This window comes from Zalophus californianus, chromosome 4 (genome assembly GCF_009762305.2).
Source record: "Zalophus californianus isolate mZalCal1 chromosome 4, mZalCal1.pri.v2, whole genome shotgun sequence".
NCBI classification, from domain to species: Eukaryota; Metazoa; Chordata; class Mammalia; order Carnivora; family Otariidae; genus Zalophus; species Zalophus californianus.
In genome coordinates, this window is record NC_045598.1 from 17292379 (window position 1) to 17308388 (window position 16010).

A 16010-nucleotide genomic window follows, 5' to 3' on the forward strand; every position below is an offset into this window, starting at 1 on the left:
TGCCTGGCTACTCTATACCTGAAGTCAAACATTTGCTAGTGGCTGAAGATACAATGGTGAGCAAGACACAATGACTTCTTCAAGGGTAACAAAGTTTAATGGAGGAGACAAAAAAGTAAACAGCCAATGATGAAACAGGGATAAAAGGGCTTTGATTGGAATAAACCCATGGAACACTGACAAGGAACATCTGATCCAGTCTTGTGGGATCGGGAAAGGGTTCCTAGAACAAGTGAGGTACATGACCTGAAGAATGAGGAGTTGGCCAGAAGAGTGGAGAGAAAGAGATGCAGCTTGGACAGTGAAGATAGTGCAGAGAACTGAAACTGAGGGCAGCGGAGGACAGCAGAGGCCAGAGCAAGGATGACCTCCTCAAAAATTACACCAAAGGAGTTTCACTGTATGCCACTGGCAGGGGGAGGCATGAGAAGGTTTTACACAGAACAGTGGCAAGAAAGGATTTGCCCTTCAGAAAGATCTAGCTCTAGCAAGGCAGAATTAGACTAAGGGGGTTGAAAATAGCAAAAAGACTGGTGGCGCCTGGGTGGCTCAGTCAATTAAATGTCTGACTCTTGACCTTGGCTCAGGTCATGATCTCAGTGTTGTGAGACTGAGCCTTGAGTCGGGCTCTGAGCTGGGCATGGAGTCTGCTTAAGCTTCTCTCTCTCCCTCTCTTAAAAAAAAAAAAAAGAAAAGGGCTCCTGGGTGGCTCAGTCGGTTGAACATCTGCTTTCAGCCCAGGTCATGATCCCAGGGTCCTGGGATCGAGTCCTGAGTTGGGCTCCCTGCTCACTGGGGAGTTTGCTTCTCCCTCTGCCCTTCCCACTGCTTGTGTGTGCTCTCTCGCTCTGTCTTGCAAAAATAAATAAATAAATAAATCTTTAAAAAAAATGAAAACTCATTAGGAGGTGGTTTCGGTAAGCAAGATGTGGGGTGTCTAGCTGGCTCAGAGGAGCTTGCAACTCTTGATCTTGGGGTTGTGAGTTTGAGCCCCAAGTTGGGTGTAAAGATTACTTAAAAATAAAAGATTTAGGGGCACCTGAGTGGCTCAGTTGGTTAAGCGCCAACTCGGTTTCAGCTCAGGTCATGATCTCAGGGTCTTGGGATGGAGCCTGCATTGGGCTCTGCGCTCAGCAGCAGTCGGCTTCAGGATTCTCTCTCTCGCTCTGCTCCACCCCCAGCTTGCTCACTCTGTCTCTCTTAAATAAATCTTTAAAAACAAAATAAAATCTTTTTTAAAAAAAGATTATTTATTTATTTGAGAGAGAGAGCAGAGTGAGAGAGAGAGTACAAGCTGGGGGGAGGAACAAGAGAAGCAGATTCCCCACTGAGCAGGGAGGCCGACATGGGGCTGGACCACAGGACCCCGGGACCATGACCCGAGCTGAAGGCAGATGCCCAACTGACTGAGCCACCCAGGCACCCCCCCAAATAAAATCTTTGAAAGTATTTGCAATGACAGATGGAGCTAGAGTGTATTAACGCTAAGTGAAATAAGTCAGAGAAAGATAAATACCGTATGATCCATGATCTCACTCATATGTGGAATTTAAGACAGAAAACAGATGAACATGTGGGAAGGGGGAAAAGAAAAAAAAGGAGAGAGGGAAACAAGCCATAGGAGACTCTTAAGGATAGCAAACAGACAAGGTTGTTGGAGGGAGGTGGGTGGGGGATGGGTTAAATGAGGGATGGATATTAAGGAGGGCATTTGTTGCGATGAGCACTGGGGCTTGTATGTAAGTGATGAATCACTGAATTCTACCCCAGAAACCAATATTGTACTGTCTGTTAACTAAAGAAAATTTAAAAGACACTGCAAGCAAGGTGTGGCCTGGTGATGGTCTGAATAACTGCAGCTAATATTTCGAGCCCATTATCTCACTTATATCTTTGCAACTCTATGAGGTAGATATAATTACCCCCATTTTATGGATGGGAAATCCAAGGAACAGGAAAATTAATTAACTTGCCCAGGGTCACATGGTAAGTGGTGAGAGAGCAAGTAGAGAAAGCTAGGTTGGTCATGTCTGAATGACTATTCCAATAGGATTTATTGGTTTGGGGAGGGTGCCAAAAGGAGCAGGAGCTGGTGAGTATGATAAGCACGTTTCTAGCTTGGATAACTAGGCAGTGACTGAGTTAAGAAATACAGGAGGGGTACCTGGATGGCTCAGTCAGTTAAGCATTCTACTCTTAGTTTCAGCTCAGGTTGTGATCTCAAGGTGAATTGAGCCTCGTGTCCCGCTCCCCGCTCAGCAGGGAGTCGGCTAGAAGATTTTCTCCCTCTCTCTGCCCCTCCCCCCATGCATTTTAGAGAGAGAGAGGAATCTCTCTCTCTCTCTAAAATGGATAAATAAATCTAAAAGAAAGAAAGAAAAAAGAGAAAGAAAAAGAAAGAAAGAAAGAAAGAAAGAAAGAAAGAAAGAAAGAAAGAAAGAAAGAAAGAGAAAGAAAGAAAGAAAGAAAGAAAAAAAGAAAGAAAGAAAGAGAAAAAGAAAGGAAGGAAGGAAGGAAGGAAGGAAGGAAGGAAGAAAGAAAGGAAGAAAGAAAGAAAGAAAAAGAGAAAGACAAAGAAAAATACAGGAGAAGCAGCTGGGAGGTGGCAGAAGAAAGTGGTAAGGTCAGTTTGGGGTTTGATTTTAAGGTGCCTGGGTAATTTCCAAATGGAGGTGTCTACATGCCAGCTAGGTGCAGGGGCTGTTGTGAAACTCAAAGTGAGATTTTGAGGTTATCAGCCTCAATCTCTCCCAGAAGGAAAAACAACACCGGAGGAGCTGAAAATGATACAAACTTTGAACATGAAACATTTAGGAAAACAGATTTAAAAATGGAATTAACTATGAAACAATTTTAGGTCATGAGAAGGTAATTTTTTTCTGGAAGTTTCACTCCTCAGTTGTTTTTCACTAATGACCTCTTATCTTGAAGTCTCCCATAGATAAGCAGTAGCCCACGATACTGTAGAGATGGGTATCTAACCAATACTTCAAAAAGTCCATTTCTCCCAGGGCATAGGAACTCCTTTTCAAATAATACCAACTTTTGAAACAGTAGGGAACCACTTAACAAATTATCATTTCAGTGCATTCATCGGTATCCTAGTGGCCTGGAAGCAAAGCCAAAGCCCTAAACTAGCCTCTTAGAGAAAAGATCACACAGAAGGAAATTTGTTCCATTACAATAATGGCAAAGTATTAACATATCAAATACCTTTAGAGCGGAGGCTCCAGGTGAGCCCGCGTTTTCCTTTAACTTTTCCTTCCAGAAATAAAAATAGTTGAACATGTAGAGGGAAAAATAGAATTTTAAAAATTTTTTGATAAAATCTCTTTTCCAAGTTTTGTCTATAGGGTTACAACTTTTCTTCCATATTTGTATTTTTCCCCAATTTAAAGCATTTCTACCTCCTCCCTCTGCCTAGATTGGCCCCCCCTTTGAAGAAAGGTTTCTTAAAATTGCTTGTAAGTAATTTGAAAATTGTGGTTACACCCTAGTAATACATAATCACTGCCTTAGGCAAACTGTAACTTTGTCATGAATAGAGAGCCTTTGACTGTTTCTAAGAGGTATCTGTTCTGGGATCCCAATACTGGTTCAGTAGAAATTGTTTCAGCGTTCTCAACAGATACCCAAAAATATCTCTTTAAAGCAACAAGGCCTCCTCTCATTTCTGCGTTTGGATGTGTTTGTTTTTTCCTTCTCCAAAGCTAATGAGGCACTCATAACCAAAGATTTCCATGCTGTTTTGCCACCAGCCCAATCTTCATAGGAAACTATCCAGATTTTTGCATCTTCCCCAAATATGGCAATATCCAGAGGGCTCACCAATGTGTGAAAACAATGTACTCCCAAATTTCCACAAGAACATCTGTACAAATGCATCAATGTAAAGACAATCGTGCCCCATTTTAATGAATCTGATGAAATGCCATTTTAAGAATCAGTGCTGGATTACTAAAATAATTCTCAGTGTTTTGATTTTTAAAAATTATACTTTTAATTATAGAATATTGTTAGAATACAGATGTAGATAGACACTAGTGTAACTGTGACCAATACCATACAAAAAACTGCTCTACACACTTACTTGTTCACTCACTCTCCACAACCATAAAAAACAGGCACAAAGTGTTCAGGGTATATGTGCAGAAGCAGCCAGAGGCTTGGGAGCAGAAGACATGCAAAAAGCGTTAGCAAGGAGAGTCTGATGCATAGGTTCTACACAAAGCTCAACACAGCAGATGGGCAGCAATTGGGAAAAAGAGAGGAAACAGCTGGCCTGGCCCTTGCCCTTTTAACTTCCCAGCTGGAGTGTATGCGTGTGCAGAGATGGCTGGGGCACTTGAGCCACTCACCTCTAAGAAGCCAAAGGCAGCAGCAGGAACAGGCTGGGGTGGGGCAGGAGGATAGGGAAGAGAAAAGGAGTGATACACACTTGGGTCGTGAGGATGCTGTCTTCTGTGGCCACTCCAAAGCTGATGCCCGTTGTGGCACACAGAAACAACAGGAGAACTCTGATATTCATTAAAACCGTTAGCAACATTGATACAGGAAAAGACATATTCGAGTTTAGTCATCAAGAACATGTTAAGTCATTCAACAATTAAAACATGAATACCCACAGTCGGCTAGATTTTGTATAGAACACCAAACATGCTCCCTGCCCAAGTTTGTATTTCAATGGGAGTGGCAACCTAATAAAGAGACCTCCTTGACTGAGTGGTGTTTCATTTTCTTACTTTCAAGGCTGTGTCACTGCAAAGGATGCAGTCCCACACAGCTGTGGGTCCTAATGACTCCTTTTAGTAGATTACCCGAGAAACCACTGGCTCCTTTAACACACCAAGTCCCAAAGAGCTATGGCAGGAGTATTTTTCAAATGTTACAACACTCACAATAAAGCACGGTAGAAAGAACTTGGGGGCACGCTTAAAAATATATATGCCTTACTCTAGTCCCCTCACACTGCCACCCCCAAATGCCTGGGTAAGCATCAACATCTGGGGTATTTCTTAATTCCTATGGTGGGCTGGGATAAGGAGAACGGACACTAACAGGCTTAAATTGGGTCAACTCTCATTTTAACCACATGTATCTGTAGACCGAAGGGATGGAAATATATTCCTATCTAGGTTTATTAATTCCTTGTGACTAGTCCAAAGAGAAGATAATTCGGTCTGAGAACAGGACAATCACCCTCTCTGTCCGGTCATTATCTCCCATAATTGACTGATACACATAAACAAGTGCTTAGTTCTGTACAAAGACAGATCTTACAGGAGATGCACACTAGAGCACTAGTGTTTAAATTTTTTCCTTAGAAAAAATGAAAACAAAAGGACATATCTCACATTGGAGTTGTCTGTAGTTCTGTCACATGATCAACATCACCCAAGAACATGCTAATTCTGTGTGAATTAATTTCTGCTACTGAAAAATTACAGGAATACACGTTTTACTGTACATTACACATGCCCTTATGCAAGCCAAGTTAAACACTGGGATGTGGCCCTTATCAAATTCTACATTTAGCAGTATACAGAGAATTGATCTTAAAGGGTAGAGGGGGAAGAACACAGAAAGGACCAGTGGTGTTTCTTGCGGAGGAATTCTGTGTTTCCTTCCCTGAAGTGGTCAATCCCACTTGCTCCTTACACTCCACCATCAGTATGGTCCTAGCTTTCCTTGAAGATATTTTCCCTACAGTGTTCCCTACAGTGATCCCCAAAGAAAATGAATACATTTTGATTAATGGCAGTAACAACAGTGGGCATCTCTTGCTAAAGTCACTACCACTGATAAGTCCTTGGTCCCCAAACCTGTGTCTCATTTTTCTTTCAATCTGTATCTTCAGTTAGCTTTTGCGAAGATGCAAGCTTTAATAAAGTTAAATTAGAAACAATGAGGAAAAAAAGTTTTGATCATTGCCTTCATTATGCAGAATCCTGCTCTCAGGAAGATGGAAAGATATAAATGCATGAGTAACTCAAGGAAAAAGCCTTTTGAAGGGGAAGATGTGTGTGCCCAACTACTATGGAGAGTGAATAGGTGTGGCAATTCAGGCAGTCTCTGGTTGTCTTTTTCCGAAGCAGCTGTGACCACCCTATTACAGTACAACATTTCCCCTAGCATAGTTCTTTGGGCCAAGGATGAGAGAAATAAGTTTTAAAGATTTACTCCATTCCCAGGCCTGAGTATTTACCAGCATTTATCCCCTAGTCTTCAGATTCCCAGTTATTTGTGGGGCTGATTTTGATGAAGTACTTCATTAATATCGAATGAATAAAAATCACTACTTTGGAGGAGGGGATAACATTCCCAGAGTTGTGGGTCAGAACTGCAAATGGCTTATCTTCTTTGATGTTTTAAACCATGGCCCACAAAGAAATTCAGTATGGTAAAAGAAGCTCAGTCTTGAGAGAGCTCTTTGATGTCAAATAAAATTGTACCTTCAAATGAATCATTTCTTGTAATTACAGGACTTAGTCAGTGTGAACTCTCTTATGTTTAATAAGGGCTGAGCTCCGGCTGAAACTCTTCTCACATTCGGTACATTCATAAGGCTTCTCTCCCGTATGAACTCTTTGATGTGTGATGAGGTTGGAGCTCTGAGTGAAACCTTTTCCACACTGTACACACTCATAGGGCTTCTCTCCTGTGTGGGTTCTCTGGTGTTTAATTAGATCTGATCTTTCACCAAAGCTTCGCCAACACTCATTGCACTCATAGGGCTTCTCTCCAGTGTGAATTTTCTGGTGTGTGATGAGATGAGAGCTCCGGCTGAAGCTTTTCCCACAAGCATTACATTCATATGGCTTTTCCCCGGTGTGGGTTCTCTGGTGCTGAACCAAATGCGAGATGCGGCTGAAATTCTCCCCACATTCATTACAGTGGTACGGCTTTTCTCCTGTGTGGGCTCTGCGATGGCGCACTAGGTCAGAGTTCTGACTGAAATTCTTCCCACACTCATCACACTTGTAGGGCCTCTCCCCTGTATGGACTCGATAGTGTTTGATGAGATCAGATCTCTCGCTGAAGCCTCGTCCACATTCATTACACTCATAAGGCTTCTCACCTGTGTGGGTCCTCTGGTGCTGAGCTAGGTGAGAGCTCCGGCTGAAGCTTTTCCCACACTCCTCACACTCATAGGGCTTTTCTCCACTGTGTGTCCTTTGGTGCTGGATTAGGTGAGACAGCCGGCAGAAACTTTTCCCACACTCGTTACATTTGTGGGGCTTTTCTCCAGTGTGGATTGTCTGGTGCTGAATGAGGTGAGAGCTTCTTCCAAAACTTTTCCCGCACTCATTACAGTCATAGGGCCTTTCCCCAGTGTGTGTTCTTTGATGCTGAATAAGGTGTGAGCTTCGACTGAAGCCCTTTCCACATTCATAACACTTATAAGGTCTGTCTCCAGTGTGGGTTTTCTGATGTCGATTAAGGTCTGAGATCTGACTGAAGGCCTTTCCACAATGAGAGCATATATGGTATCGGATGCCTGTGTGGACTTCCTTGTGAACAAGCAGATCAGTGACTTGTTGAAGAGGATAGCTTACCCATTCGTCTGCTGTTAAATCTCCCCACTGTCTTTCTGGTCTATCCCCGCTTTCAAAGGCCTCTTCATTTTCAGGATTTTCCTCAGTATTCTCAACAGGTCTTTCAGAGGCAGTCCCAAATTCTACATCTTCACTAATCTCTTGCTTTGGATTCACCTCGTTCTCACTCCTAATCTCAAAATCTGTAACAAAGGGTAAATAATAATAATAATACTGGCAAATACACACAAAAAATTTATCTACTGTGTACCAGGCATTGTGCTATGTTTTTTACCTGAATTACCTCAACCACCCTGAAAGTCGGGCATTATGATGATTTCTATGAATCATTCTATGAATGATTTAAATGATTTAAATCCAAGACCCAGAGAAGAGGGACACCTGGGTGGTTCAGTCAGTTAAATGTCTGCCTTCAGCTAAGATCATGATCCCAGGGTCCTGGGATCAAGTCCCACATTGGGCTCCTTGCTCAGCAGGGAGCCTGCTTCTCCCTCTGCCTGCTGCTTCCCCTGCTTGATCGCACACTCTCTCTGACAAATAAATAAATAAAATCTTAAAAAAAAAAAAAAAAAAGACCCAGAGAAGTGACTTGTGCAGGCTCATAGAGTAGAAAATGGTGGAGCCGAGATTTAAATCCAGGTCTGTCTGATAATAGTTCATGCTCTCTACAGTTAATGGTTCTTTATGAAAATTGTATATATTCCTGGTGTTTTGAAAGAAAAGAGTCAGAAACAGAAAGTATAAGAGACTCTATTTTAGAATCTCTAAAAGCCAAGGGCCTAGGTATTTTATGTGTGATTGTGTTGCATGTTATGTTCTTAACTTTTCAAGTCTTCATTATTACCATTATATAATAGTTACTAAGAATCTACTGGGTTATTATGAAAAAAAACAAATTTTTATCTAGCTATATCAAGTCTTAGTTGACAGGAAAGGTGACTGCCAAAAGTTACTTGTTACTTTCCAGTGGCCTTTTAATATGAATAGAGGAGGGAAGGTTGGAGGATGCAAAAACAATGCCTGGCTCAGAACATTCCTGACATTAAATACAGTCTTCAAATGAAAATGAAAATAAACCACCACTTTCTACAAGAAACTTTCTACCAGACACTGTATTCTCCAAGTTGTGTTCTTAGCATACTCCTTAACAAAAGGGTTACTAGGTATGCTGGGAGAAAAGGGTCCATGAATAAATTCAGTTGGTAAATGGTGCATCCAACATCTTCTTAGAATTCACATACAATTTAACACATTAAAGGTTCTGAAGAGTCTTGAGGTAAAGAAACCTCGTAAATATTACTAACCCAGTTCCAAATTTATTTGGGAAAGGAACTTGTGTGTGTGTGTGTGTGTGTGTGTGTGTGTGTGTGTGTGTGTGTGTGTGTGTTCTTCCATGCTTCAATCCTTCTAACAAGTGCTCCTTGGGCTGGACCACAGCCATATAAATTTACATTTTTTTTTAAAGATTTTATTTATTTATTTGACAGAGAGAGACAGCTGCAGGCAGAGGGAGAGTGAGAAGCAGACTCCCCACCGAGCAGGGAGCCCGATGTGGGGCTAGATCCCAGGACCCTGGGATCATGACCTGAGCCGAAGGCAGACGCTCAACCGACTGAGCCACTCAGGTGCCCCTAAATTTACATTTCTTTAAGATTCTCACTTCCTGCTTTTGTTGGATTGAGTGTAATATTGGGATTAGAGACTGTCATACATCTAGGTAAATAACTTCATTTCTAGTTACTTTTCTAAAGGAAAGATCCAAGAATCTTGGAACATCAGGAAGAGCCCAAGTTTAAAAGGAAAGCCCTCATAGTTGCCTTTGGTTCTGGAAAAGGCTACAGAAATAAAGGTTTCCAAAAAACAATTAGTCCTAATGAGTGGCAGATGACCTAGTGAACCATACACAGTTGCTAACTTCTGTCAAGTCTTACCAGAGGATGAACTGAGTCAAAGACCGTTCAGCTCAGGAATATACTGTTTATTATAGTTACACCCAGACCAAAGGATAGCTAAGAGAAGACAGGTTTGCAGACCATCAAAAAAATTAGCTTCCCTTCCTAATAGCATCTGTGATCTCATTTAGTTCATGATTCTCCTGAACAACCTTTGACACACTCAAAACCTACAATTGACTCTGAAACATCTCTAGACAAGTACCTGCTCCAGATAAATAAAGGACCTCAGGCAAAGCCAGGGCTCTGAAGCCAAAACAAACACAAAAATGTGGCTTTTGCCCTCCCATGAACCTGGGTCAGAACCCCCCTCATCTTCCAGTAAAACCACCATTTATAGGGGCATTTACATCCTGGCACGCACCATTATGTCAGACCTGTTTGGTCAGTGATCTGTACAAACAGGCTGGAGAATGGTAGATGACTCAGGGCACAAGAAATCTGAATGTTTCTAAAATGGGCAGAAACAGTTTTTCTTTTTAGACAATATGACCTTGATGTTCCTACGCTCAAAGATTTGCCTGAGGACTCAACTCAAGCCAAAAGCCAATTAAATGCTTTTAAAAATCCAACAACTAGGTTGCATTGAAAGATTTAGCCATTTTTGAGAGTCTTGAAAATGTGGGGGTAAAGAAAGAGAGAGAATCCTTACTTACCTAATGAGACAACGTTTCCATAATTCTCCTGCATAACATCCCTGTAAAGGTCCCTTTGTGTAGGGTCCAGAGGTCTCCATTCTTCCCGAGTGAGGTACATGGCCATATCTTCAAATGTCACAGGTGCCTGAAATCACACAACGCTTCCTCATTACTTGGTATCCGGAGGTTAGTACCAGTTTTTCTTCTTGAAATTAGAGACATGGCTAGAATTGTTGAGAAGGCAAAAGGAATTAACTTTGATCTGAAGAGTCGAGAGAAGAAATAAGCAGGCAAAAAAAGAGATGTGGTAGAGAAGGGAGCCATTTACCAGCTGACTGCTCTGGTTCCATGGCCAGATACTGCTGCCCACTCCAGAACTTTATCCTCTGTATGTCTTCTCAGAACACATACAACACCTACATCACTCCACACCTTTACTCACAATGTTCCTCTTTTCATGGAATCTCTTTCTCAGACTAGTGAAATCTTACAATTCTTTAAGGCCCTGTTCCAGTACCAACTGTTCTTCAGTGGCCCCTATCCCCCTGCTCCGCTCCACTCCTCCCTCGGACTCTCGAGAATTAATCACTCCCACTTCTTGGTTCGCACACCACGGCACTTTGTTCCTACGACAAATAAAACTGTTATCACGTTGTATCACGGTTAATCGGATGCGTCGGTCTCCCTACAGATTGTGAGCAGGCGGGGAGGGCCCGTTTCATCCATCTTTTGTCTCCCCAGTATTTAAAGGCATACAGCTGGTGTTCAATAAATGCTTGTTAGTGGCTATAATGGCTTGGTACTGAGGTTCCTGGAGGCAGGACACTGAAGCGAGCTAATTACTAATCCCCGGAATTTCCAACAGGGATTTGCAGAGCAAAGAAACGCGGGACAAGGTGGATAGGCAGAGGCAGGGTCCGAGAAGCCACCCCCGGCTTACCTGGGACCCAGCCATGAGCAGGGTGGCTGCCATCACGGACTCAAGGATTCACCTCCCAGAAGATAGAGCAGGAAAAGCAGCTAGCAGACAGCGCTAAAGGAGGCGAAAAGCAGGGCGTGAGGCACAGAAAACAGGCCCTGCCCACTCCCCAGGGCTGGAGTTCTGGCCGCCAGGCGGGTGGGGAGGGCCCTGGACCCGGGGCGGGTCACTCTCCTCCCTGACCCTCAGGCGCGACCCGCCCTCTGTGTCTCCGCCACCGTAGGGTGGAGGCACTGCAGGAATCTACTAAGACAGCCCCCTGGCTCGGGCCCTCCGGGGCCGGGGGTCAAGCCGATGCTGTCTCGGGGAGGAGGCTCTCAGCCCAGCCCACAGAACGCCTCCGCTCTCCCATCTCGAGGCTGGGCCCTTTCCGGCAGCTACCTCAACCAACCAGCGAGCAAAGCTCGCAAAACCCTCTGCCAACGAGCTGCCGAACACTAGGCCCGCCTCTTGTAGCGTGGCTGAGCACCTCTATCACGCGTGCGCCTGCCCCCGTGGCCTGCCGGGAGTTGGAGTTCCATTCTGGCGTACAAAGGCCAGTCAGAGGCCAAAAACCAAGGAGGGAAAAGAACAAAAGGGTGAAGAAGCACGGCCTCCTAGCCAGGGCGTAGTATCTTCCGCTTTCTTCTCTTGGAGACCACAGCCCGATTAAGCCAGTGAGGTTGCCCTGCATCTCCTCACGACCTTAGAAGCTTATCCTGAGTCGGGCCTTAACTTCCACGTCGGGCCTAATTTAGGCGCTGGCCTGTGTTGGGTTCTTCTGGGGTTAGCCCTCATTTGACAGCCGGGGCCCGAGAGGAAAGCGGCAGCCGCCCACTCCCCAGGGGAGACTCAGCGGCCGCACTGTAACTTTGAGCTCCGCCCACGCACTACGTCTCCCAGCAGTGCCTGCGGCACTCTCCTCCGGCCACTCAGACTACAACTCCCAGGAAGCCCCGCGCCGCCCGTGCGCCGGCTAGTGCAGTCCGCGGCTTGGCCAGGGGGCGTCCCGGCCCCATCGCTATTAACCCTATAGGGGACTACAACCTTGTCCTTCTAAAGAGGGCGCCCCTTGAGGGGCGGGTTGAGTTGCGCCCAGTGGAGGGGAGGCGAAAACCCCGAAGGAATACAGAAGGGAGGGTGGGGGACAGGGCGTCTAAGGAGGAGCGAGTCAAGCTTCAGGGCTGAGAAGAGTCGTCCTTACCATCCCTGAGAGCTTGTCTCCTAAAAGGATTTCTGACAGTTTCCTGCACGGATGGGCTCTCGGGCCTCTGAGGGCCTGAGCCGGGGAGACAGACCATCAGGATGCTAGCAGTCCCTGACCGGCTGAAGGTGGGAAGCCGAAAGACCCAGCTGGGAAAAGAACAGACTTACCTCTTGACCCGCAAAAGATCCCCTAGCTCGCCGGCTCCAAGATCCGAGAGGCCTCAAACAGATTCCAAATCCGCAGGCAGAGTTCTCTGAGACTTCGGATGTTTGGGAAGATTCTGGAGATCACTGGCAGATCCCGGATATCTCAGCCCCGTAGGTAGATTTCAAATCCGTAGACTTGCAGGCAGAGCCCAAAGATCCGTAGGCGGATCCCAAAGACTCACAGACTCTCAGGCAGCTCGGGGAAACCACAGACTCATAGGCAGATCTCTGAGACCACAGCAGCTAGCCAAGAAACACCAGCAGCAGCTAAGCTGCATTCAGCTGGAGTTCTTCCGAACGGAAGGACTTGAAGCCTTCCCTTTCCCCAGCCAGGATGAGAAAACTAGACAATGGCAGCCCAGCATTAGGGTAAGCAGGCATTCTGCGTGGGGAAGAGCTCTGAGCTCGCTGTAGCCTTGGAGAGGGAAGTGATGGAAAAAGAATATAGCAGCTTATTAGGGACTCCCACCCTCTTCAAGTTATAAATATCCCCAGAACCTTGGCTATGTGCCCAGGAGCCTGTTGTCTCTAACTTTACAGGAGACTTCTCTGCCTGGGCTGGTAAAGGGGCTTTTCTTTTGTTTTGCAGATACATCCACCCACTGAGTGACTTGAATTCCCCCCCTTCACCCCCAACATGACTCCAGGCTATGCTTTTATTAGTGAGTGTCCTGTTCCCAGTGCCCAGTTATTTATGGTTAAATTACTCAAGTGTCTAAAAAGAACTAGGACCCTACCCAGCCATGAGGCGGACTCCCCCACTCCCACTCCTCTTCTCATCCCCAGCTGTGAGACTGGGAATTCTTTAGGTAGCTCAGAATTGAACCATCCTACCCCATCTGAGATTTATTTGGGTACCACAAAAAAAGGGGGGGAAGGAATTGTAGAGGGTCCCCGAGAGACAGTGTCCATGGTGGGAAGAATGTGGGGTATCAAGGTCAGACAGACCTGGGTTGGAATCCAGGCTGTCTGTCCTTTAGGTAGTCATTCAATCTCTCCAGGCCTATTTCCCTTTCCGTAAAACAGGGCAATCATACCTCAGGTGGCGGTGAGCACTAAGCGAGGTGATATAAAGCACTCCACACAGAATGAACACTCATATGACAGCTGGTATTATTATTAATCCTGCCTTTGGTGGCAGGGGAGACTTCCAGAAAGGCCTGTGGATGTTTACCCTGGCTCATAAAATCTGGGAAGTCAGAGTGGCCCAAGAGCTGTGAGAATCTGCTGGTGACCTTCACCTCACATAGTGTTTCTGCTGGAAATCCAGAGGGAATTGGAAGTTGGGCCAGCGGGTGGATTCAAGCAAATTGGTAGATTGAGCCCAGTAGAGCAGAGGTATTTGAGGCTGCCAGAACCCAGCAAGTTGAGGCCTCACGCTCAGGGAAACTTCTGGGACAAGGAGGAGGGGAGTCAGTTCAGACTTTTGTGGAGTAATTACACATTTCTAATTGGGCCTAAGGTGAGTTGAGCGCCTGAGCCTCTCAGCCCAGCAGGGCTCCCTTTTCATCCCTTCTCTGACAGATTGCTTTGTAAACTTCCTTAGGCCTTTCTCCCCCTTGCTTCAGTGCTTTAAGTCCTTCTTTGTCCTCTCACTGTTTCTTTTATTCCTCAGGCCTGCCTGGGGGCAGGCTGCTGGCCTCCTTCTGTGGGTCTGTGCTTTTCTCTCTCTTCACCTGGGACCCTCAAGAGGGTGGAGGAGAAGAGAGGCTGAGAGCAAAGGGAAAGCCCGACTGCCTTTGGTGCCCTTGGGGAAGTAGGGGAGGAAAGACGGTGGGTGAGGGGCTTCCTGCTGCAGCCTTCAGCGGGACTCTGAGGGTTGGGGGTCACTGGAGAAGGAGGTGGCTTCCTGCCCCATTGTTCAGGACTTCATTGTTTCTCAGGAATACTTATTGTATGTGAATTTTCAATAATTAACTGGAAAGCTGCAGGTGTTCCCATCATTCAGCAAACACTGAGCACCTACTGGGTACAGAGGGGGCAGTGGAGCCCCTCATCATGGAAAGGGGCCAGACGAACCACTGGGCCAGGGTCTCCAAGTTAGGCTTTTGACATTATCTCCGAATGGGGTTGGTTATACATTGTGTCAGATCCACTGACCAATTTGGATCCAAGATCCCCTTTCTGTGTCCTTAGGCTTGTTTCTTATTGACAAAGACCGCTCTGCCTGTGGAGCACTATACATTATTGTATTTTAATAAATCCTATAATCATCTTGTGAGCAGCACAATTATGGTGTAATTTTTTTTTGTATTAGAAGCCATTAATGCATTAAACATGGAAAAATATGCCTCAGTATTTATTTGTGAACTTGTTTTGCCATCTCTTCGTTTTCAAATATACTAGGAGTGTCAAAAAAATCGAAGCGCCTGGGGTTCCTCTTGACCCCTGCAACGAGCAGAGATGAAGCGTCATCCCAGCACAAGGAACTGGGGACATGGGGGACACACCGACTCTGGGTCATTGCAGTCCAAGTGCTGTAGTATATGATGAGCAAGTCTCTGCACAGGAGGGGGCGGACTGACAGCAGAGGGTAGGAGAGGAGGCTTCCCCGAGGAGGTGAAGTCTGAGCTGGCTTGCAAAGATTGTAGGAGTCTCGGAGGTGGAGAACGAGGGGAGGGAAAGCATTCCAGTCTTCCAGAACAGCATGTGCGAAGCCAGGGAGGCGTGAAAGGACAGAGCTTGTTCCAGGATGGCCAGGAGTGTGCATGGCTAGAAGGAAGAGTGTGGGGGTGGAGTGGCAGGGGGAGGAAGCCGAGTAGGGACAGTCTCTCATGTCCCCTTGCCTGCCTGCCTCAGCCTTTGGCTGTGGATCAGCAGAGCTGGTGATGAGGTGCAGATGGGGGGCTGCCTGGGGGCTGGTCTGGGGTGAGAAGAGCAGATTGACTCTGCAGGAGGAGGGGGAGTGGAGAGGATTGGGAAGGAAGTCCTTTACCAGCTCCTGAATTTCAGCTGGTTTTCTCCTGAGAGGATCAACATTTTCCAAAAAATGTAAACAATTGCATTAAAAACGTAGAACAATTTTATTTAGTATGAGTTAGCCTACTTAAAGGCGTCGGATAGGCCCATATTCACTGAACATGCTTTGCTGTGTCTCACTTCTGTATCAGACACTGTGCGGGGAGACAGGACACGGCCCCTCACAATGACCGTGGGCTGCTGTGAGGATTAAATGGGAGAATGGCGGCAAAACACGGGCACAGAGGAGGCCTGGGCGCACGGGCACCACCATTGTTATGAGGGAAATAAAACACATCACAGATGCCCTGCGAGATGAAGCCCTATTTCACAGTGGCTTGAGGCATGAACTCGGGCCTGGGTTCAAGTACAGATTCTGTCTCCTAGAAGCAAATTACTCTCTGAACTTTGGTATCCTCGGTTTGTGAAAAGAGTATGATAATATGGGGCGCCTGGTGGCTCAGTTGGTTAAGGGTCTGCCTTCGGCTCTGGTCATGATCTCAGGGTCCTGGGATTGAGCCCAGTGTGGGGCTCC

At 45.8% G+C, this 16010-nt stretch overlaps 1 protein-coding gene across 4 annotated transcripts; it reads right to left on the bottom strand.

Moving 5' to 3' along the window:
- Positions 1-3986: 3986 nt before the first annotated feature.
- Positions 3987-14134, bottom strand: ZNF436 (zinc finger protein 436). Of its 4 annotated transcripts, none has more exons than XM_027621603.2 (4): positions 12479-14134; positions 11087-11179; positions 10165-10291; positions 3987-7738 (listed from the first exon to the last, which is right to left on the bottom strand). In XM_027621603.2, exons 2-4 carry the CDS (start codon positions 11117-11119, stop codon positions 6486-6488), a joined length of 1413 nt encoding a protein of 470 aa, XP_027477404.1. In that variant the 5' UTR covers positions 11120-11179; positions 12479-14134; the 3' UTR covers positions 3987-6485. The 4 variants fall into 4 exon arrangements, with proteins under 4 accessions (XP_027477404.1, XP_027477413.1, XP_027477423.1 ...); XM_027621612.1 differs by lacking the exon at positions 12479-14134 and adding an exon at positions 11595-11971; XM_027621622.1 differs by lacking the exon at positions 11087-11179 and having other exon boundaries at positions 12479-14133.
- Positions 14135-16010: the final 1876 nt, after the last annotated feature.

Bases quoted from the DNA above. Each gene is read 5' to 3' on its own strand.
- ZNF436 (XM_027621603.2), bottom strand. From the start codon at position 11,119: ATGGCAGCCACCCTGCTCATGGCTGGGTCCCAG. The intron at 10,292-11,086 runs GTAAGCCGGGGG...GTGTGATTTCAG, and splicing joins TGCTCATGGCTGGGTCCCAG to GCACCTGTGACATTTGAAGA. The intron at 7,739-10,164 runs GTAAGTAAGGAT...CCTTTGTTACAG, and splicing joins TGGAAACGTTGTCTCATTAG to ATTTTGAGATTAGGAGTGAG.